The sequence below is a fragment of the Lagenorhynchus albirostris genome, chromosome 10 (assembly GCF_949774975.1).
Source record: "Lagenorhynchus albirostris chromosome 10, mLagAlb1.1, whole genome shotgun sequence".
NCBI classification, from domain to species: Eukaryota; Metazoa; Chordata; class Mammalia; order Artiodactyla; family Delphinidae; genus Lagenorhynchus; species Lagenorhynchus albirostris.
Window position 1 is genome coordinate 5,823,539 of NC_083104.1, and position 22,759 is coordinate 5,846,297.

The 22,759-nt window shown below is 45.6% G+C and overlaps 1 protein-coding gene across 6 annotated transcripts in view; it reads left to right on the forward strand.

Moving 5' to 3' along the window:
- Positions 1-22,759, forward strand: part of VGLL4 (vestigial like family member 4) — a 151,489-nt gene that overhangs the window by 92,045 nt on the left and 36,685 nt on the right. For all 6 annotated transcript variants that reach the window (XM_060161174.1, XM_060161175.1, XM_060161173.1 and 3 more), the window contains one exon: positions 20,357-20,546. In XM_060161174.1, coding sequence (XP_060017157.1) covers positions 20,357-20,546 — 190 coding nt within the window. The remainder of the gene's footprint in view (positions 1-20,356; positions 20,547-22,759) is intronic.

Consider the following 22,759-nt stretch of genomic DNA (forward strand, 5'->3'; position numbering starts at 1 on the left):
TTCCCACCACCCTGTGCCCACTGGCAAACTCCTACTCATCCTTCAACACCCAGCTGGGGTGCACTCGGATCCACTAAGCCTCTCCAAAGGCCTGTGACCTTGGCCAAGTTGCCAAGCCACTTCTTGCTTCCATTTTCTCTTCTGAAAGGTAAGACTAATAATAGAGCCTACTCCACAGGTAATTAGGAAGATGAAATGAAATTCGTGCACATAATGCTGTTGGGATACCTCTTGGCCCCAAGGAAATGCTCCTGAATGGTTACCCATCCTCCTGATTATTCATTTCAGGCAGAGGTGGGTGGCAGGCTCCCTCCTCTGCTTCCTGGGCACTAACATGCAAGTCTTCTACTAACAATAAATCACAGGGGAGAAGCTGTAAATTCCCTGAAAAGTCTGCAGTATGGCCACAGCTGTACAGATAAGGCTGTTCCCTGTGTTAAAGGGGTTGGGTGGTGGGGTTCACAGTCACCTGTTTTAATAGTCACTCCAGGGAGTCTGTCTGAGGAAGGAGATCAATTAAGTGACTTAAGGGCCCCTGAGAATGTAAGACCTTTCCTGCCCACAGGAGCTTCGTCTGCCCAGGTGCCTGGTGTGGGTAGAGGGAGCGGATGGGGTGAGCTGAGGGGGACTGTGGTGGAGCCAGAAATGGACCTGGTGTCCCTGCTCTTCCTCCACAGCCCATCGTGGCTCTAAACCAGCTCTGCTCCCACCCGAGGTCCTCGAGAAAGTCTGGGGGGCCCTTTGCCTCAACGCACTAAGGATCCTTCATTAAACTCCTGGGGAAACCAGACTTCCTGCTACGGCCAAGATCTCTCAGAATTAAGATTTATTTCAGGACACACCTCAGGGGCATAAGGAGAAACTGTTTAAATATAATCGTACACGGCTTTAGACGTGCCAGCTTCCTCAGCAGTCCTTGAACCTTGTTTCATTTAAAACTTTCCATCTTTTCAAGTGCAGACCTGATGTACGTCACTTGATGTTTTGGAGTTACGTACGCCCCTGTACACGCAGGAGGAAAACATTTGAATTTGTGTTCATTGTTGTGGTTCTACTGTGCGTAACCAATCCCAGGTATCTGGCCCTCGGGAGGCCACCTCGTGTCCCTCACAGCCGCCTGTCCTCGGGGCCTAGCCTCTCGCTGTTTGCGCACCTGAGCTCAGCTGCCCTTTGAAGTGGAGGGCAGGCCTTTCATCTGCCTTCATTTTCACTTAACGACAGCCCAGCCTTTGATCCGCTCCATTTTCCTCTTTCTTTTGCTTCTTAATGAGTCACTTGGAGGTGAGGAGAGACCTGAAGTATGGGCCCCCAGAGGTCACAACTTTTTAAGCACAATGGTTGTTTGACCTTCATATCTTAAGCAAACATGCCCCAGGGAGTCAGCCCTCCTTGGCCTCCCATTGATAAAATTCGCTTACCGGGATAATGTAAACTTAAAAGGAGAGGTTGGGGTGGGGAGGGGAGCGAGAAGTAGAAGGAAAATGTCAACAGCACAGCCCCCAACATTGAAGTTGTTTCATTTGGGGGACCTCCCCGCCTTCACACTGAGCAGCAAGTGGGCGTTCCGGGTTTTGGAAACACATTAAATTCTGCCTGCCCGTGGAATATTTGTTTCCAGATGAACTTTTAGGACTTTTTAGGTTAGTATCTAACAGTATCTTTTCTTGGAACTTGGTGAAGATACAACAAGTTCTCCTTGGTTGGATATAGTTTTTATCAGCATCTTGTAAGATTTCATAAGGAAATCAAAGATTTCCAACTAATAAGAAAACCTAGGGGACAGATTTGCAGTAGTCCCTTCAGAAAGCAGCTCTCACATTCCCATATTCTTTGGTTGTGCTGTACACCGTGGCTATGCATTTTTCTTAATATGAAAGAAAAATATGTTTCGACATTAAATACTCTTTTGTATGTGTGAAATTAGCTGTGTGCCTCTCCAGTAAGTGTTTTAGTGCTTGCTGTTTCAAGCTGGTCAGTATACTTTGAGACTTCAGTTTCAATGGTCTCTTCGTTTGCAGTTGGGGAATGCAAACATCTTTTAATAATAGCTTATGCAAACTATAACTGTTGAAATAAGTTTGTACGTAAAAGGACTCCGAAGTAGACTGGGTACTGTGAAAAAACCAGCATAACTGTGTGTTAGCTTGGCATCCACTTAGTGAATGATGGCATGTGGTAACTTTTTTAGGATTGGTTTATTTTAACATAGGGTAAGTTCCATATGAGTCTGCTTTAAATGACCATTCCAAATTTTTCTTTTATGAATATGCATTATTATTTGAGGTATTTGATAGTTGTTCTTCACAACTCAGTTGTTACCCAGAAAATATCTATTGAATGAATGTCAATTAATCGTGGGTAATCGGAAGCTGTTAGCACAATCCCTGCCACTAAAACGCTGGACATCAACATTATTTTACTTCAAGGAAATTTGGTATGCTGATTTTTTTTTTCTCCAACAATAAAAATAGTCTTATTAGAATATTAAAAGTGTCCACTGACAGTGGATGTAGAAGGTTAATTAAACTTTGTTAGATCAACCTGTGGAACTTAACATATGGAGTTATACTGCTAATTCAATCTTTATTTTCCCTCTTATGTGTTGATAAGTCAGAAAAAATGTAGCTCTCTGGCTTCTTCATTTTAGTTTCTCAACTTATGAAGAAGCAAAGATCAGCGAGTGTTGAGGGAATGATTAGGAAGAAGATGAGGGTGGCCTGTTTTGAAAGGATCAGGTGAAGGTACAGGCTGAAACACTGTCCAGTTCTCTGATCGTCCCTTAAAATGTCCCTTGGACTGGCCTCTTCTCCCCCCTCATGGGTATGAACATTGGTGCCCCGCCCCCGATGCATTGCTGCCCTGCCCCCTGGCTCAGGTGTGTCCATCCGAGCAACTCAGCATCATCAGACCACCCTTCTCTGAAGCTCTTCTTCCGCTGTGTGAGCACTCACAGAGGCTCTGTCCAGTTGTCTGCCATCAGGTCTGAACTCTGCCTGTGCTCAGAGCCCTTTATTATCTGACCCATCTATCTGTTTAGCCAGTTACTCTTAACCAACAGAAGAAACGAGCCCTTTGTTCCAGTTAGATTGATCTCACACACACATGACGACGCCTTTCCTGCTTTCTGCCTTTATGTGTGTAGCTGTCCCCACCTGGAATGCCCATTCCCACCATTTCCAAGTGTCCAAATCCTACCTATTTTTGCAGTTCCACTCCTGACTAGATTATTAGAGCTAGAATTGATATCTTCCTCATCTAAAATGTTCATAGCTTCTCTGTTTTTCTTTTTACATGTAATGAGTTTATTTTTATCTTGAAATTAATATTTGAAAACTTTCTCCATTTTAATTCCTAATATGGTAATTATTGATACAAATTATGTAAGCAAAAGTTCTTTGTGGTCCTCGGTAATTTTTTTTTTTTTTTTTGGTAACAGCTTTATTGAGATATGATTCGTATACCATACAGTTCACCCACTTAAAGAGCATCTCTTTTGTTTTGGCATTTACGTTCTTCCTTATTATTTATCACCGTGACTTAACACTCCTACTGCAACTGTGGTTCGTGAGGCAAAGACCAGACCTCAGACATTTTTGTGTTCCCCTTAGTGCTGGGCATAGTGCTACAAACATACCAGGCACTAAAATGCCTTTGAACGATCCACGTTTCCTCTTTTCTTCTGCCAGTTCTAAATTCCATACCTTCTTTAGGTGGGGACTAGATTCAGCAATTAGCAGCTAGCCTTTAAAATAAGGGCTGGTATGTCAATTTCCAGGGCCATTGGGCAGGGATGCTAGTTTCACTTAACTATCATTTGGGAATGAGGAGTATCTCAAGAATAGAACTTGGATGGCAGCTTTCAGAGCAAAGGATAATGCGCTAGGGTTTGCCCAGCGAACTTGCCAGGTGACGGGGAGACGGAAGAGTGTTCGCAGCCTGAGTGAACAGCGTGAGCGGTGTAGCCTGGGAGGAGTTCGTTTGACAGGAAAGAGAGGGGTGAGGCTAGAGGGTTGGGCTGTGGAGGTCTCCACCACCAGGTTGAGAACTCTTAGACTTTATTTCAGCGATCGAATCCATCAGAGTCTTTAAACTCTCATGGTGGAAGGCTGGGTGACCACGTTGAAGGACTTTCTGCCAAGGTATGTGGTGATATGAGAGGGATAATTGAGAGGGTGAAGTTAGTGCCAATAGCTTTTATTTGCCCGAACTGTACAAGCTCCTAACACAGCATTATGTTTATTGAATGCCTAGTGTATTTCAGGAAGTGCATAAGCCAGTCCCTGATCGTGTCAGGTGTTTTCTTATATTTTTCTTTCACTGTCTTTTATGTAAAAATGCTGCGTGTCCCATGTCAGACCTGTGCCGATTTGTAATCGGTGGGAGGGGGGCGCCATGTTTTATCCAGCTTAACTCTAGTCTCTTGCAGAACAAATAAAAAGTGCTTAATAAATGAGCAAGAGATTGAGAGGGAGTGACAAGATGCTCACCCCCATATTACTATGAAAGGGAAAGATTACTTTTTTAGGATAGAGAAATTCTGTGGGCATCACTGTAACCAAGTACTCAAGTTTAGTGGCACCTGTATTGGGGCACAGTGGCATCAGGTGCCTTTGATGTGATGCCACGTGCTGTGCACACCACCTCTCGTACTCTTGCCGAAAATGTTCACCTCAAATCGAATCATGAGGAAATGATCAGATCACCAAAAATTGTAGGGCAGTTAATTGGTCTGGATTATTTAAATACACCAATGTCACGGAAGAGAAAGAAAGATAGAAAAAGTTCCTTTAGGAAATTAAAGAGATGCAGCTATGCAGCTGCTTCCCACTAGCTATCTGTTTTGAATTTGGTAGTGTCAGTGCTACTCTCTCACTTTGTCCCAGCTTACCCTTCCCCCTCCCCGTGTCCTTAAGTCCATTCTCTACGTATGCGTCTTCATTCCTGTCCTGCCCCTAGTTTCATCAGAACCATTTTTTAAAATTCCATATATATGTGTGTTAGCATATGCTGTTTGTTTTTCTCTTTCTGACTTACTTCACTCTGTATGACAGACTGTGGCTCCATCCACCTCACTACAAATAACTCAGTTTTGTTCCTTTTTATGGCTGAGTAATATTCCATTGTATATATGTGCCACATCTTCTTTATCCATTCATCTGTCGATGGACACTTAGGTTGCTTCCATGTCTTGGCTATTGTAAATAGAGCTGCAGTGAACATTGTGGTACACATCTCTTTCTGAATTATGGCCTTCTCAGGGTGTATGCCCAGTAGGGGGATTGCTCAATCATACAGTAGCATGCTTTGTGACCACCTAGAGGGGTGGGATAGGGAGGGTGGGAGGGAGGTGCAAGAGGGAGGGGATATGGTGGTATATGTATACATATAGCTGATTCACTTTGTTATGCAGCAGAAACTAACACAACATTGTAAAGCAATTATACCCCAGTAAAGGTGTTAAAAAAAATAAAAGACACTGATGAAAGAAATTAAAGACGATACAAACAGATGGGGTATATACCATGTTCTTGGATTGGAAGAATCAGCATTGTGAAAATGACTATACTGCCCAAAGCAATCTACAGATTCAATGTAATCCCTATCAAACTACCACTGGCATTTTTCACAGAACTAGAACAAAAAAATTCAGTTTGTATGGAAACACAAAAGACCCTGAAGAGCCAAAGCAATCTTGAGAAAGAAGAACGAGCTGGAGGAATCAGGCTCCCTGACTTCAGACTATACTACAAAGCTACAGTAATCAAGACAGTATGGTACTGGCACAAAAACAGGATTATAGATCAATGGAACAGGATAGAAAACCCAGAGATAAACCCACGCACATATGGTCACCTTATCTTTGATAAGGGAGGCAAGAATATAGAATATACTATGGAGAAAAGACAGCCTCTTCAATAAGTGGTGCTGGGTAAACTGGACAGCTACATGTAAAGGAATGAAATTAGAACACTCACTAACACCATACACAAAAATAAACTCAAAATGGATTACAGACCTAAATGTAAGGCCAGACACTATAAAACTCTTAGAGGAAAACATACGCAGAACACTCTATGACATAAATCACAGCAAGATCCTTTTTGACCCACCTCCTAGAGAAATGAAAATAAAAACAAAAATAAACAAATGGGACCTAATGAAACTTAAAAGATTTGCCTAGCAAAGGCAACCATAAACAAGATGAAAAGACAACCCTCAGAATGGGAGAAAATATTTGCAAACGAAGCAACGTGACAAAGGATTAATGTCCAGAATATATAAGCAACTCATTCAGGTCAATATCAAAAAAACAAACAACCCAATCCAAAAATGGGCAGAAGACCTAAATAGACATTTCTCCAAAGAAGACACACAGATGGCTAAGAAGCACATGCAAAGCTGCTCAGCATCACTAATTATCAGAGAAATGCAAATCAAAAGTACAATGAGGTTATCACCTTACACCAGTCAGAATGGCCATCATCAAAAAATCTACAAACAATAAATGCTGGAGAGGGTGTGGAGAAATGGGAACCCTCTTGCACTGTTGGTGGGAATGTAAATTGATTCAGTCACTCTGGAGAACAGTATGGAGGTTCCGTAAAAAACTAAAAATAGAACTACCATATGACCCAGCAATCCCACTACTGGGCAAAAACCCTGAGAAAATCATACTTCAAAAAGAGACATGTACCGGGCTTCCCTGGTGGCGCAGTGGTTGAGAGTCCGCCTGCTGATGCAGGGGACACGGGCTCGTGCCCCGGTCCGGGAAGATCCCACATGCCGCGGAGCGGTTGGGCCCATGAGACATGGCCACTGAGCCTGTGCGTCCTGAGCCTGTGCTCCGCAATGGGAGAGGCCACAACAGTGAGAGGCCCACCTACTGCAAAAAAAAAAAAAAAAGAAAAAAAAAGAGACATGTACCACAGTGTTCATTGCAGCACTATTTACAGTAATCAGGACATGGAAGCAACCTAAGTGTCCATCAACAGATGAGTGGATATGGCACATATACACAATGGAATATTACTCAGCCATAAAGAGGAACGAAATTGAGTTATTTGTAGTGAGGTGGATGGACCTGGAGTCTGTCATACAGAGTGAAGTAAGTCAGAAAGAGAAAAAGAAATACCGTATGCTGACACATATATGTGGAATCTGAAAAAAAAAAAAGGTTCTGATGAACCTAGGGACAGGACAGGAATATAGACGCAGACGTAGAGAATGGACTTAAGGACACGGGCAGGGGGAAGGGTAAGCTGGGACGAAGTGAGAGAGTGGCATGGACATATATACAGTACCAAATGTAAAATAGATAGCTAGTGGGAAGCAGCTGCATAGCACAGGGAGGCCAGCTCCGTGCTTTGTGACCACCTAGAGGGTTGGGATAGGGAGGGTGGAGGGAGACGCAAGAGGGAGGGGATATGGGGATATATGTATACATACAGCTGATCCACTTTGTTATGCAGCAGAAAGTAACACAACATTGTAAAGCAGTTATACTCCAATAAAGATGTTTTTTAAAAATTCCACAAATGAAAAAGAAAGAAAATAAAGAGATGCAACAAGGCCATCGACCAGTGTGTGATTGGATCCTGGATTCTCTCCACTACCTCCCCCCAGAAGAGATAGTTCAGTTGAGGAAACTAACCTGGATTGGGTGTTAGATAATGATGATATATGAACTTGAACTTGCTTGGGTGTGATGATGGTTCCGTGTCTGTGAAGGAGAGTGCCTTCACTAGTAGAAGACACTTGAAGTATTTGGGGTACGATGTGATGCCTGCAAGGTACCTTAAAAATCATAGCAGTTATAGTTTAAAAGGTGCATGTGTGTAGACAGACGAGATGAATCAAGGGGAAGGGAATGGGATGCTCACTTAGTAAACTTTTCGGTAGCTTTAAAATTATTTTAAGAATTGGAAAAAATAAACTTATGTACTTGGGCACTTGGCTGTTTGAGTGATAAGGCTGGCAGAACCCTGCTTTAACTGGCTCGTTTTACCAGTCTTCACGGTGATTAGGCCCTTGGATCACGTGTGTGCCTGAGTGCCCAGAGCTGCTTTCACTCTCAGTATTGTGGAGTCTTTGAACTTTGTGTCCTATTTTAATCCTTGGAAAAATCACTCTGGCTTCTGAAACCAGCTCACTGAGCAGCAGTAAGTAATCCAGTGGGTTGCTGCCTCTCTGTGGGTTGGCGGAATGGCTTTCTGAGATGTCGGACTCAGGATGTTCGTCATGTCCCAGCGACCTGCCGGCCTCCACGCTGGAAGGGGTTTGGAGCTGATGTGAGATTCCGTGTTTGGGGTAGGTCGGCCCATCTGTGGCCTTCAGGAGTTCATATGCCAGTTTATGTATGAATTCTGAGTTGGTTCCTGGGAGCTTCATCTTTTTCCTCCAGGTCTGGACTAGAATTTATTGCAGAGAACAAGACTGCCTGTCTGTCTCGTGAGAGACAGCAGCAAACACGATGGTACGGCTCAGAAATCTGTAGTTTGGGAGCTGGAGCCGGGCAGACTCCAGCCGGTGGTATCAGAAGAGGTGCTCTTGGGCGGCTGGCCGCCTTGAGATTGCATGTTGAAAGTGGAGATGACTGAATTGGTCAGGAGGAATTCTAGTGGGGGGAAAGGTGTCTGGAAACAAGCAAACAGTGGAGGCTGTGTGTGTGGGGGGGGAGGGGAGCTAGAGCACCTGGCACTGTGCCAAGTGTCCTGTTTAACCCTTAAGATAGATCTGGGCCTCCGTGTGGGTTCACGTGGTCCTTTTCACACACGTGGAAACAGTCACAGGCAGTCAGGTAGCTGCCCCAAGATCCCCCACTGGCTCCTGGTGGAGCAGGTTTGGAAGGTCTCTGACCTGTGCTCCTGGCGCTGTGTCTGATTTTCGACTAGTTGGTGGAAACCGTGCATGTGCTAACCTCTCGCGAACAGTGGGAGCGACCCTGGAGTAGCTCCTTTGCCCCCATCATTTCATCCTCTGGGTTGGAGTCGTATCAAAGGATGGAATTGAACAGATGGTATAGTAACAGATGGCCCGTGCAGGGCTGGGAACTTCCTGTGCGTTTTCACTGGTTCTCACAAAAGAAGCTCTCAAGGTAGATGAAGAAATAGAGGCTTGAGAGAGATGAAGAGACTTTGCCAAGATCACACCTTTGATCCCAAAGCCCACCACGTCTCTCTGCACTGGGCCAGCGGGTCGGGGACACAGAAACGAGTCACGGGGCCGCACTCTGACCACATGCAGGTGGGGCAAAGAGGATGGGACCCAGGTAAGCTCGAGAGTAGCCAGGGTGTGAGAAGTCCATTCTAGAGGGTCAGTGTGATGGGACGTCAGAGGAAGGAACGTTTCGTTTTCCAGTGTCTCCTTCCACTCCCCAAACTCTCTCTCTTTTTCCTCCTTCAGTGGTCAGTGACTGATTCTTAGGTTCAACACTCCCAGGGCCTCTGGCCCCAGTCATACCCTCTAGAATTCCCTTAAATTTAAGAATGTTTTGACAGTGCCGATACTAGCCTGTTACCTTAGATGTTTAACCTGTTGCATGCCAAAGGGCTGGAAGAGGGAGTTGCTTAGGGTATTTTTACCCACTTACATAATATATTGAAGAGGTGGTACCTTCCCCAGGTGGCTCTCCTGTTGAAGAGGTTAGGACAGCCTCTTTCTTGCTTCACGTCGTTCAGTGATTCCTTCTGTAAGCTCTACTCGAAAGAAAGTCGAGTCCCCAGCAGAGTGCCTGATTCCAATACCACCTGCAGACACTTTGCTTTCATAATTCTGCTCTTTTTTAATTAACAGAAACATGTTACAAAAGTAGATTTGCTAGTAAACATAGTGAAGAATTTCTGGCGGGCTTAGAGAGTCTTTTCCATTAAGGAGGGTTCTGTGCACTTGGCATCCAAGGTACTTGAACTGCTCTTATCTCCTTGGGGTTCACGGGTCATGTGTCAGTGCTGGGGCCTCAGACAGGGACATGTGAGGGCGTGTAACTTACTGTACTGATGTTCTAATATCCAGGCAGACACCATACAGTAAAAGCAGGGCTTGTACTTTCAGACTCAGCTTCTCTGATTTACTCTGAACCCTCTGCAGCTCCCGTCAGAGCCCCAGTCTGGGGTTCGAGGACCAAGAACAGACGCCGGTGTGGTTACTAGGTCTGGCTCAGGAAACCAAGGATGCGAACGGGTGTTCAATCCTATTAAATCCCAGTTATGATTTATGAAGCCAAAACCCCACCTAACGCTGAGATCTGTGGCTCTTCAGCCTGATTTTCTCACTGTTTGGTACCTGAAATTTTCTTTAAGCCGAGATGATATATATGTGGTATATATGTATAGATGATATAGATAGTAAGATTAATCTGAGTTCTCTTACTTTGTGATAATTTCACCCAGGTTAGTATTACATAATCTGTGAAGATACAGTTCAGGTATAAAGTGAACTCAGTAAGGTAAATGAGATTGCACGGATTTTTTTTTTTAAACGCTGAGCACAACACAGTTATTTTAAATGATGCAGAACTTGCTAATTCAATGAATAGCAACATATGGATGCGAATATAACAATTTTTAATTTACTTTAAAGTATTTTCAGTTAGTGCTTTTTGATATCAGATTAACCTTTCTCTTCACCTTATTAAAACATCTTATTGTGTATTTAGAATGTATATTGGGAATTATAGACATCTTACCATTTCTTTGGGATTGTCTTTTCACCCTTTCTCCTCTTGCCCCTGGAGAATTACAGGTGTTTAAAACCGTTAGGAACTGTCTACACCATCCACCCCTGGCGCACCGGCAGCTTCGGCACTGTCTGGGAGCAGCCTGGGTGAGACCCCCGCCTGGTCTCCTCGACCCTCTCCTTCACCTGTGCTTTCCAGAGAGAGCCCTGGTCTCTCCTGTGCGTTTGTTCTCGCTGAGACACAGCCTGGGTCTCTCTGCACTTCTCCTGGTACGGAGCCAGGGCTCCCCTTGCTCTCCGTACCAGCCCACGGGTCTCGTCCCCTCCTGGGCAGGTTCTAATCTGCAAGTGGCCTCCAGGCGTTAACTTGCTTCCATTTCTCCACTTATATGAGGTACCTAGAACAGTCAAATTCATAGAGTTGGAAAGTACACTGGTAGATGCCTGGGGCCAGGGGTTGGGGGCAGGGGAAGGGGGAGTTAGTGTTTAATGGGGACAGAGTTTCAGTTTAGGAAGGTGAAAAATTCAGGAGATGGATGATGGTGAGAGCTGTACAACAATGTGAATGCACTTAGTGCCACTGAACTCTACAGTTAAATAAGGTTCAAATAGTATGTTTTATATTATGTGACTTTTACCACAATAAAAAAAACTTAAAAAAAAAAATTGCTTCCATCTCGACCAGTCCCACTAGATCAGGTCAGTCGGGATAGACCAAGCGGTGGAAGCTGTTAGGTCCCAAAGTGAAGAGCTTTATCCTTTGTGTCAGACCCAGGTTTCAGCCCTGTCCCTGCCTTCCCTGCTTCCTCCCTTTCTTCCCTCCTATGTTAGTTAGCCGGGGCTGTGGGATCATAGTACCCCAGACTGGGGGCTTACACAGCAGGCATCTATTCTCACAGGTTTGGAGGCTGGACTTCGAAAGATCAAGGTGTCGGCAGGGTTGGTTTCTCCTGAGGCCCCTCCTCTTGGCTCGTAGATGTCCATCTTCATGTTTCCATGGTCTTTCCTCTGTGTGTGTACTTGTCTGTGTCCTAATCTCCTCTTATGAGGACACTGGTCCTATTGGATTGGGGCCCACCCATAGGACCCTATCTCTACATACAGTCACATTCTGAGTACTGGGGTTAGGATTGCAACATATGAATTTGGGGGGCACAGTTCAGCGCGTGAGTCCCCCTTCCTGCCCTCACCCTGCATGCCGCCTCTTCCTCTCCCTTCCCTTCCCTTCCACTCTCTTTCCTACTTCCTCCCTTCAAGTGTCTTCTTCCCACTCCTTTTCCTTAACCTGTAAACATCCTGCACAGCTAGAAGGATATGAAAGCTAGGAAAGCAAAATGCCAGGTGTCTCCTTCCAGCCCTTCTATCAATCAGTCTTGTGACTTGAGCTATTCACCCATTGTTATTATTTTTTTAATATTTATTTATTTTGCTGCGTCGGGTCTTAGTTGTGGCACGGCGGGTCTTAGTTGCCCCACGGCACGTGAGCTCTTAGTTCCCCGACTAGGGGTCAACTTGGCATCCTCTGCATTGCAAGATGGATTCTTACCCACTGGACCACCAGGGAAGTCCCTTCACCCATTCTTGAAACACGACTTTCCTTTGCTGCAGGATGGGAGTTATTCTTCCTCTCTTCCCTTATAGGACTATAGTCAGGAAAACCCAGAATACCAGCTCGGATTTTTAAATGCTTTTACAATAAAATATGCTGATATAAGATAGAAGAAAGCTCTGACAAAGTGTAATGTCTACAAGATTATCTGGAGTACTTGAAATTCTGATTAAAACAGTGTGCGTTTTAACTCCGCAAGTTTTACTGTGGTGTTGTTATCCTTAATTATATTAGTAGCAGTCAGTCATACAGGTTGTGGTTGTTTGTGTTTTTTTTCTCTCTTAACAATCTCATTGTTGCTCTAAAGAAAAGGTGAGAGCTGCTGAAACCAAGCTCAGTTCGGGGGTCTGGCCTAACCTCCCCTGAGCCCCCTGACCCTGGCTGACTGGACAAGAGGGACCTTTAGCTGAGGTTTGGCCTCCAGACGTACGATCGGGCTGCGGGTTTAGAGCCGTGAGTCTGGGGTGACAGTGGGGAGGGCACTTGGTGGGGCACCCCGAGCGGAGGTGGGCGGGGGCTCCGTCACTGAGCCATGAAATCCTTGCGCCGCTTGCAGACGCTACGTCACATCTTTTATCTCTGCTGGCTCTCCTGGGTTTCATCGTATTGCCTAACAGCCTTCCTTTTTAGAGAAAAGAAAAAAGTCAAGAATAGCCACAAGTTGGACTGTTTGAAAGAGGCTGACTTCTCTGTCTTCTCCCCAGCTGCTGGTCCGTGAGACAAAGAAGTATTCTTTGAAAGAAAATGAATAGGCCCCGGCTGCCGGGGCTTGGGAGATGGGAGATGGGTTGTGAAATGTAGAGTGCGTTTGTTTTATCAGGTGCTCCCCTGCCAGCAGGGTGATGTCAGTCTGTCGCCGTGGGCTGTGGTCACACAGGAGACCGATCCCACTGCTGGGCAGCTGGCTTGGGGGACTGAGCCGTAGTTTTACTTCTTTGGTTTACGTTTAGAAACAATAAAAGGGGTGAGGAGGAGAGTAGAACGTAAAATCTTGGACACAGCAGAAATTTAAATTGTGGCAGAAAGCTCTCCGTTGGGCAAGGCATGGAGATTTTTGTGAAAAATCCTTAGAAGTTATAGCAAGAGACCCCTTAGTATAGCTGTCCCTTCCCCTTTCCCATAAACACAGACATTGTCATTTCAGCCTTGTGCTGTCTAACCTCCATAAAACGACAATAAATGCCCTTATTTTGATTCATTTCCCCCGAGTCATGCCCACCTTAAGGGCAGCCACAAATCCCCGTCTGGCCTTTGGCCCACAGAGCTGATGGAGGCGTTGTGACGGGGGTTGAGCCCAGTTCTGACACCGCCCCTGCTTTGTCCCGGGACCCGTCTGTCCCTCTGAAACCGGATCAGTTGTCTCCGCTCCATGGTGAAGGTCTTAGTCTCTGCCATTCAGCTCAGTAAAAGTCAAGTCTGCGCTTTGTGGACCACATTGCCTTTATCTCAGGCTTCAGTTGACTAAGGACAGCTTTCTCGTAGCACTGGAATAAGTAAATGAAGCCGGGACACTGGGACTGAGAAGGGTGCTTGGTTCTTAACTAAATCTCCTTCAACTATGAGGTGAGCTTTGAGTCAGGAGTTCTTAGTTGAACCAGCTTTTGCTCCCACCATGTCAAGGGTGTCCTGTAAAAGTTGACTATTTCTCTATCAACCACCTTTGGAAGATGTACCTTATGGACAATGTAGATTTGAGAGCCAAAGGTAGGCCTTCAAGATGAGCTAATGGAACCACTGAATTTTACAAATGAAGAAATCAGGGCTGAAGAGACAGGTGCTGTTTTGAAGGCCCTCCAGTCAGGTTCTGTATTGGGTCCAGTCTAAGATGAATCACTCTGTCATGTCCGCCAAAGAAAAAGTCCTATCAAAATATGCCACTTGATGATAGACAAACTTCAGTTTTAGCTGTATTATAATGTAGGGAATAAGGGGTCTTAGAAGCTTTTAAATATGGCAAGAATGGGATTCTGAAACTAGGCTGCAGATTCCTGTGGGTCTCATCCCTCTGCCTTGGTCTCTCTTCTCCCACTCCATTTCTGACGTTGACAGCAGGATTTTCCTTCTGCTATTTCAGCAGAATCATTCTATAGCACATCATAAAGCTAAGTGGTTTTCTTTTTTCTTTCTCTCTGTTAAACTTTTTAAAATTGAAATTAATATATGCTGATTCTTGTGAAATCTTGGGCCCAAATCCTTGCTCATCTTCAAAATTGGGAGAAACATTTAAGGAATATATATATATATATATATATATATATATTTTGTTTTTGCGGTACGCGGGCCTCTCACTGTTGTGGCCTCTCCCGTTGCGGAGCACAGGCTCCGGACGCGCAGGCTCAGTGGCCATGGCTCACGGGCCCAGCCGCTCGGCGGCACGTGGGATCTTTTCGGACCGGTGCACGAACCCGTGTCCCCTGCATCAGCAGGCGGACTCTCAACCACTGCACCACCAGGGAAGCCCTTTAAGGAATATTTTTGATCCATATACTAGAACTGTTACCATGACTAAAGTCAGCAATTAAGTAAATTTTTTGTATCCATTAGGCATTGTTCTGCAGCATCACATACCTGGATAGGATTATCTTCTGTTAAAAAGGCCAGATACATTTTAAAAGTTGAGCTTCTTTAGTTATAATTGTAACTTAAAAAAAAAAAGTTAAATTGACAGTTGTAGCTAAGCCAACTCGAGAAACTTAAAATACTGGGTTCCTCAGCTCAAACTCCCTCCTCTTGTTTGTTCTTGACAAAGAAAGATCATTTCTCCCTTTTCAATTACCAAACCATTGTGAGATTTAGAATACACATGAGCACAAAAGAAAGAAGTCTTTTATACACCAAGATAAGTTCCTTTTGGTGTGTATTTTTTTCCTTCCCTGCTTGTGGTCAGGGTCTGTATAAGTTTCATCATTTGTTTTTCTGACAGCACTTTGCACAGCCTTCGGCATGTAATAGACACTCAAACACAATCTGATTAAAAGCTGAGCTGGAGCTTAATAGGACTCTGATGAATCCAAGTGTCTACATAACCTCAAGCACTTCTGCTTTGATTTGTTTTAACTTGATAAATATTTAGAAAATTATCTGACTGACAGAGAGATATCGCTGTAATAACAAAAGGTTTATTTTTATTTCAGGGAAAATTAATGGATGCTTGTTCTTATTTAACAGTTAATTGTGGAAAAGCCTGAGAGAGAAAAGGATCTCGTAATACTGGGATCTTCTTTCATCTACTTATAAATACAGCTTTATTGAAATATAATTCACGTTACCGTACAATTCACCCATTTAAAGTATACAATTCAGTGGATTTTAGTGTATTCACAGAGCTATGCAACCTTCACCACAATACATTTTAGAACATTTTCTTATCACCCGCAAGAGAAACCCTGCCCTCAGTAGCAGCCGTGTCCCACCCCTCACTTCTCCCAGCCCCCAGCAGCCACTAATCTACTTTCTGTCTCTATGCATTTGCCTTTCCCGGACGTTCCATAGAATGGAACCTGATGGTCTGTGGGCTTTTGTGTTGGCTTCTTTCGCTCAGCGTACTGTATTCTAGGTTCATCCATGTCGTAGCATGAACCAGTACTTCGTTCCTTCTTGTAGCTGAATAACATTCCATCGTATGGATGTACCACATTTTTTATATCTGTTCATTGTTGATGGATATTCGGGTTTGGGGCTATAATGAATAATGCTGCTGTGAAGCTTCATGTATAAGTTTTGTGTGAGTATATGTTTTCATTTCTTTTGGATATATACCTGGGAGAGTAGTTGCTGGGTCTGTGTTTAACCATTTGAGGAACTGCCCCAAGTGGTTTTCCCCAGCACCTGCACATTTCACGTTTGCTCCAGGAAGACACGAGGGTTCTAATCTCTTCACATCCTCATCAACACTTGTCCTCTGTCTTTTCATCCTAGCCCTCCTAGTGGCTGCGAGGTGGTGTCTCATTGTGGTTCTGTTTTGTGTTTCCCTGACGTCTAGCGATGTTGAAGATCTTCCCTTGTGCTTCTTGGCGATTCTCTTCTTTGGAGAAAGTTCTTGTGAGATACTTTCCTATTTTTAAATCGGGTTATCTTTCTCTTGTTGAGTTGTAAGCGTTCTTTATATAAATATATCCTTAAATAGATCTTTAAAAATTCCTTATTCTACGTTATCTTTGATCTTTAACATACCTCAAAACTCTATAACCTGGGCACCCGTTGCCTCATTTACTCATTGTCAGTGTATACTAACCATCTGCTGCATGGAATATATTGTGCTCTGTGTTCTAAGGATAGAAAATGAATAAAATGTCCCTTGCTTCAAGGGGCACAGAACAGAGTGGGAAGGGAAGGGCCATAGTGATAAATTTCTGTGGGTATTCAGGAAAAGAGATGACTTTCAGATTGAGGAATCAAGGAAGGCAACCTGATGGAGGTAGCATTTTAAAAGTGGCCTTTGCAGGATGTGTAGGATTCAACACAAGAAGATTAGGGGAAGAACCTGAGTAAAGATCTTTAGTTCTCTGTGGAATGGTGACTAGTCTAGTTTAAACTTTAGGGCTGAAATTTTCAGAGCTTAGTAAGAGGAATACTAGGAACACGGATGAGAAGCATAGCTGGGACCAGCTGTTGACTTTGAGTGCTGAAGCAGTGTGGATAGTGTTTTATCAGTGACTGGCAAGCTCCTGGCTCTTTGGGTAAGGATGGGGTGATGTTCTCACAACGGAGCCTTGGAAGGCTGTGTCTGCAGAAGGGGTAGGATGAATTGGGGGTGGCGTGATTGAAGGCAGCGCTGCTGTGTTTCTCTCTTGGAAACTGGCATGTGCATTAGAAGACAAGAAGGAACTCCTGGGAAAATTATTTAATCTTGTGTTTTCCAAATTTATTTGACCGTGGATTCACTTTTTTTTTACATATAAGATCTGAGGTACGTACTTTGGGTTTTGATGTCTTAGTTCAGTATTTCACAAGTAATAATTTCATAGTAAATGTTGGTTGGTTGGTTGGTTACTTAATTGATTACAGGATTGTGGAGTGTAGAATTGGGTCTGAAGGAATATGAGATATTAGCTAGTCTGTCCCCTGGTTGGATGGAGGCCCAGAGGGGGGAAGTACGTGCCCATATTTGCCTGTTTCTAAATAAAGGGAGGGTATCCCACACGTGCCTTGACTCCAGATGAAATGTACTCCTCGGGCTTCCATGTTGGCACAGTGGATAAGAATCTGCCCGCCAGTGCAGGGGACACAGGTTCGATCCCTGGTCCGGGAAGATCCCACATGCCGCAGAGCAACTAAGCCTGTGCGCCACAACTACTGAGCCTGCACTCTAGAGCCTGCGAGCCACAACTACTGAAGCCCGCGTGCCTAGAGCCCGTGCTCCGTGACAAGAGAAACCGCCGCAGTGAGAAGCCCGCGAACCGCAACAAAGAGTAGCCCCTGCTCTCCGCAACTAGAGAAAGCCCACGTGCAGCAACAAAGACTCAGTGCGGCCAAAAATAAATTAAAATAGAGTTTTACTAAAATAATTTTAACCTTGTTTTGCTACGTACACACTGACACCAGCAAATCCTGCTCTACGATACCTGGCGTTGGGCCAGGGCCCTCTCCAGGGGGGCTGGGAGATGAATGAAGGCTGAAGGCATGTAACTGAGCAGACCTGCCTGCCCTTCTAACTGTGGCTCTTTTCCTCCTGCCCCTGGTTTCTTTGTGCTGAGCCGTGTGTGGGGCTTGCACGGTGTTTAGGAGGAGGTGTTAGCCTGATAGGCAGAGGGCATGGTTCTTGCTATAGTTAACCTGTTCACATGTGACCCTGAGTAGGTGACTCCATCTGTCACACGAGGGAACCCAGCACTAACGGCATGCATGTCCCCGTCATCTCTGGAGGAGCCCCCCTCCCCCCAGGACCACATGTGATTCCTTCGTGGGTCCTTCACCTGCCAGGTTACCGATCTCCAGTGTTTTCGAAGGATTCCTGTGGACTTTCTCTGCCAGCCACCAGCAATTCAGTCTTAAGATGAGCAGTGCCTCCATTTGATGGACTTAAATGCAAACAAGCCCAAGAACTTGTACGAGGATGGAAACTGCGGAGTGAAGCAGGAATGTTATCGTCACCCCAAGAGTTTTGCTCTTCACGTAACAGTGATTTCTTGCGTAATGAGTGACTCTTCCTTTTTTGGGGTGATTCGACTTCGTTGATACGGTGGCGATTTTCCATGGCAACTGGCATTGCCACACATCTGGCATCTGATGAAATGGCTCCCAAAGCCCGGGGGTCCTCACAGAGTACTCCTCATCCCACTTACGCTGCCAGGGACGTGGAGAGACGCTGGGTGGAGGGTGCGCTGGCGCTGTGCCTTGCGGATGAGGCTTGATTGGCAGTGGTTGGGTTTCTCAGGGTATCACCAGGGCTCCTCCAGAAGTTAACCGGGTTACTGATGCTCTGTGGAGAAGGAGAGAATGAGAAGGAGGGGCAGCTTTCGAAAGGATATTTTCTAATTTATTAAGGTACAGATATTAGCACTGCTGTTTGTTTGTTTGTTTGTTTAAACCAAAAATGACTTAATACGAAGTAGAGGTCAACCAAAATCCTGCTGAGTTTCTGAGTGTAGCAGGCCAGCATAGGGCTTGTGTTTTAGGTATTTCATTTAAAATGGAAAGTTCCAGTTTGCTTTGGGGCCAGAATCCTTGAAAGAAATCCTGACTAGAGGTGTATTATGGGTGACTGTATATTTGCTAGTTTATATCTTGCTGACTAAATTGGCAAAATTTTTATTTTTCCTGGTAGACATTAAGAAGGCATTTTTCCCTCCTTTCCCTAACAAAATCGCATTTGTCATATGTGTGTGAAGCAAACGGCTGTTAAAACTGTCCACGCATTTCTGTGACGATACGAAAATTAGTGGTGGCAAACAAAGATTTCCTTTCTTAGGTACCACAGGCCTCAGATGAAGTCAACTTTATCCTAATGTGACTCTCAAATGGTGACCAAGTGGAAACAAAATTGGTCAGGCCTTAGAGGCCAATATGAAAAGCACAACAAACAGGTTATTATTTGTGAAAATTTTAGGTACTCAGCCCCCCATGACTTAGAAAGCTTGATGTTTTCTCTTAAAGTAACTATTACTCTTGCTTATAATTTAGAAAGTATATAACCATTCTTGTAATGAAAGGTTATGCTTATTTTAATTCATAACAAGGCACAAAGTTATCTCTTTGCATGAAGCCTTTCTAAAACGGGAATGAAAGACAGCAAGATGTCGAATCAGATCAAAATGTGAATTCTGATCATGAGTGTCTGACTTTGAAAATATTTTGAGAACAGCACATGTGCATTAAGCTGGTGACAGATTATCCACAGAAACTTAGTGCTGATAATAATCATATTTTTAACATGCCATCTTTAGTGTACCGTAAGAAAAAAATAAGTATTTCCCATTAAACAACGTATTTTTGTTTGTTTTAACGTTGGGGGGCAAACATGTGAACTATTAACCCATAAATTTTCCTCATTCTTAAAAAAAATAACATACCAAAGACATAATAAAAGTGTAACAAGCAAGAAAAGCGAGTTTAGTTGTTTAATGAACCCACGGTTAGGTCATCATACTCTTACAGGTTTGTAGTTGAATACCCGAAAATCAAAAGACCTCTGTTGTCTTCAGTTAACTTTTGAGATGGTTTATGGTTGATACGCCCTCTGTCCCCAGTTACTTTATTGCAACTTTTTATTTTAAAGCCCTAAAAACTTATTGAAGAAATGGTAGGTATGTGACGTGTTGGATGTGTTAGCTCTGGTGGTAACGTTTTGCAATGTATAAGTGTATCAAATCAACACGTTGTTCACCTTAAACTGACACAATGATATATGTCAGTGATATCTCAATAACGCTGGGGCAGAAAAGAGCGACTGTGCTGGGAAACCATGTTTATGTGGAAGGGCTCGCGCTTGGCGGCTCCCCGGGGCCCGGGCGCGTTTTGAGAATGGCAGCCCATCCCGTTGCCAGAAACTTTACCCCGGGAGTCGTTTTGCGAGGGGCCGGGGTGGGGGCGTGTCTCCTGCTTGGTGACACGTGTCTCTCTCTCTCTGCTCAGGTGAAGCTGCTCTCAGGGGGGAGCCCCGGCTGCAGACCCTGCCCGTGGCCTCGGCCCTCACTAGTCACCGCACGGGGCCCCCGCCCATCAGTCCCAGCAAGAGGAAGTTCACCGTGGAGCCCGGCGACGACGAGCTGGACTGTGAAAGTGACCATGCTTCCAAGATGAGTCGCATCTTCGCCCCCCACCTGTAAGTGCCCCCCCTGAAGCGGGTCCTGGGCCACGGTTCTCTTGCCACTCTGTGCCGCTGACTCGGAAGGGGAGAGATGCCCACTACTCCCCTGCCAGGAGCGGGCACTAAACCGGAGTTAATAGCTCCAGGAGAGGTGACCTCTCATCTCCTTCCGACGCATGTGTGCAGCCATTCGAGTGTGTTCCCCAGAGGAGCTACCTTTCCCTAGAGCGGCTTGGGGACGTTGTCTGGAAGCCTTGGCTTCTCTTGCCTGGTCACTGCCAGCTGCTTGCGCAGGGGGCCGGTCCCCACCGAGTGTCCTTAGGGGCCGGGGCAGTGGCCGAAGGGGCGAGCGCCGGGCCACCGCTGTAAAATGCTGGCTCAGGAGCCCCAGTTGTGCACCCTGAGAGCTAGGTGTGCAGCCGCAGCTGTGTGTCCCACGGTGGGGAGGGCGCTTTTCGTGCTGGGGACGCGCGCGGGGCTGCCCCGCGCGGCTGAGGGAGCTTCCTCCCGCGCGCAGAGGAGCGGTGCCCGGGCGGCGGCCCTGCCCCTCCGTCCCCGCCCGCGCCTGCGGCCTCCGCGCGCGTTGCTTCAACTCCCTGCGCCTCAGTGTCCCCCTTTGCTGAGACGAAAGTTCTGTGACCCGATGCGGCGTCACCACGTTTGTATTTGGAAACCGGCGCGCTGTATCTGGGCTCCCTCGTTGTGTTTCTCACGCGCACGCCTCGCGGAGGGAGCGGATGCTTCTTCGGAGGTCTGGCGGCCTCGGGGACCCCCCAGGCAGCTGCGCGGGGAGGCTGGCCTGGCGGTTGGGAGGCCGGTGGGTAGTCTGGGGTCTTGGCAGAGGGCGGAGGCCGCCCTGACGGCTGGAAGTAGCGCGCTGTCTGTCTGGGTAAAAGGCGCTGTTCCTTTCTCCTCCGCACACGTGACTTAATGTGTAGTGATTACTCAGGATGCTCGGCCATCCCCAGTCCTTCCGAGGATGCTGCCATTCCTGGCAGGAACGTGGACCTCATATTCCAGGCTCCTCACTGGAGGCGGGGACCTAGCACGGTTCGAGGGGGCCGAACGCGCCAGCAGCCCTCGGCATTGCCGGCATTCCAGCGCGCTGGCCTGTGTGTGTAGTCATAAGACATACTGACAGCGGTATTTCTCTATCCTCAGTAAATCACTGTAGTGTTAGTCAGAGGCTGAGCCTGCAGTCTGGAGCCCTGGAATTTGCTACGATCAGGAATCCAGCAACAAGGCTCTGCAAAACAATGACCTCTCGCAAAGAGGGAGAGGCTCATAATTTAGACCTAGGGCGTCCAACTGTTTGGAGTTCATTCTTATGTTACTAGGAATCTCTTCCTCTCTCCAAACCCAAATAAGAGACATTTGGTCCTTTTTTTTTTTTCTTTTTCTCTTTTTTTTTTTTTTTAAACGAAGAAAGGGGGAGGTGGCTCTGAGATAGTAGGTTTTGTGATCAAGCTTGCCTTAGTTTTAATCCCAATTCTGCCACTCACCATCTTTGTGGCCTTGGACAATCACTTAATTTATCTGGGCCCGATATCCTTCTCTGTAAAATGGCAATGCTGACAGTTCATGTATAGACCTATTGTGAGCAGTAGAGTGAAAATATGCGAGGAGTTGGGCCCAGTACAATACTCAGTTGATGACAGTTACTGCTTTTATTATTAATGAATCCATTATTCAGATACTGGTAATGATAGGGAATAAGAGCACTGTTACAGTGAATGTAATGTGTGAACGTCGTAGCGTCGGGGCTAACATCCCAGCTTCCTTATCTTTCAGCGGGAGTCATAGTGGGTCCTTCCTCAAAGGATGATGGTGAGCGCTTAGTGCAGTGCCTGGCAGATGACAAGCAGAGCTTTCGTCGTTATTAGTATCATTAGAACGTCGAAGCATTTAGAGAATGATTTTGTAACTCCTTGGGTGGTTACAAATGTGACCTCGATGCACAGATCTGTGATGACACTGTAAATGATTTAAAGTGTAAGTAATAGAACTGCAGAGTTCACTTGCAGCTCACAATGGATGTCATCATGCACAGGTTTAGAAAACCAGAAACGGCAGCGCCCCCTGGGCCAACTCCCTGGACTCAGAGAGGAAAGGTGGGCAGTGTCACTCGTTCGCCGCAGGTTAATTCCTCATCTCAGTAACGTTACTGATGTTTCCACGTGTGTTTTCTAAGCGCTGCATGACCAGTTTCACAGGCACGTTTAAAAGAT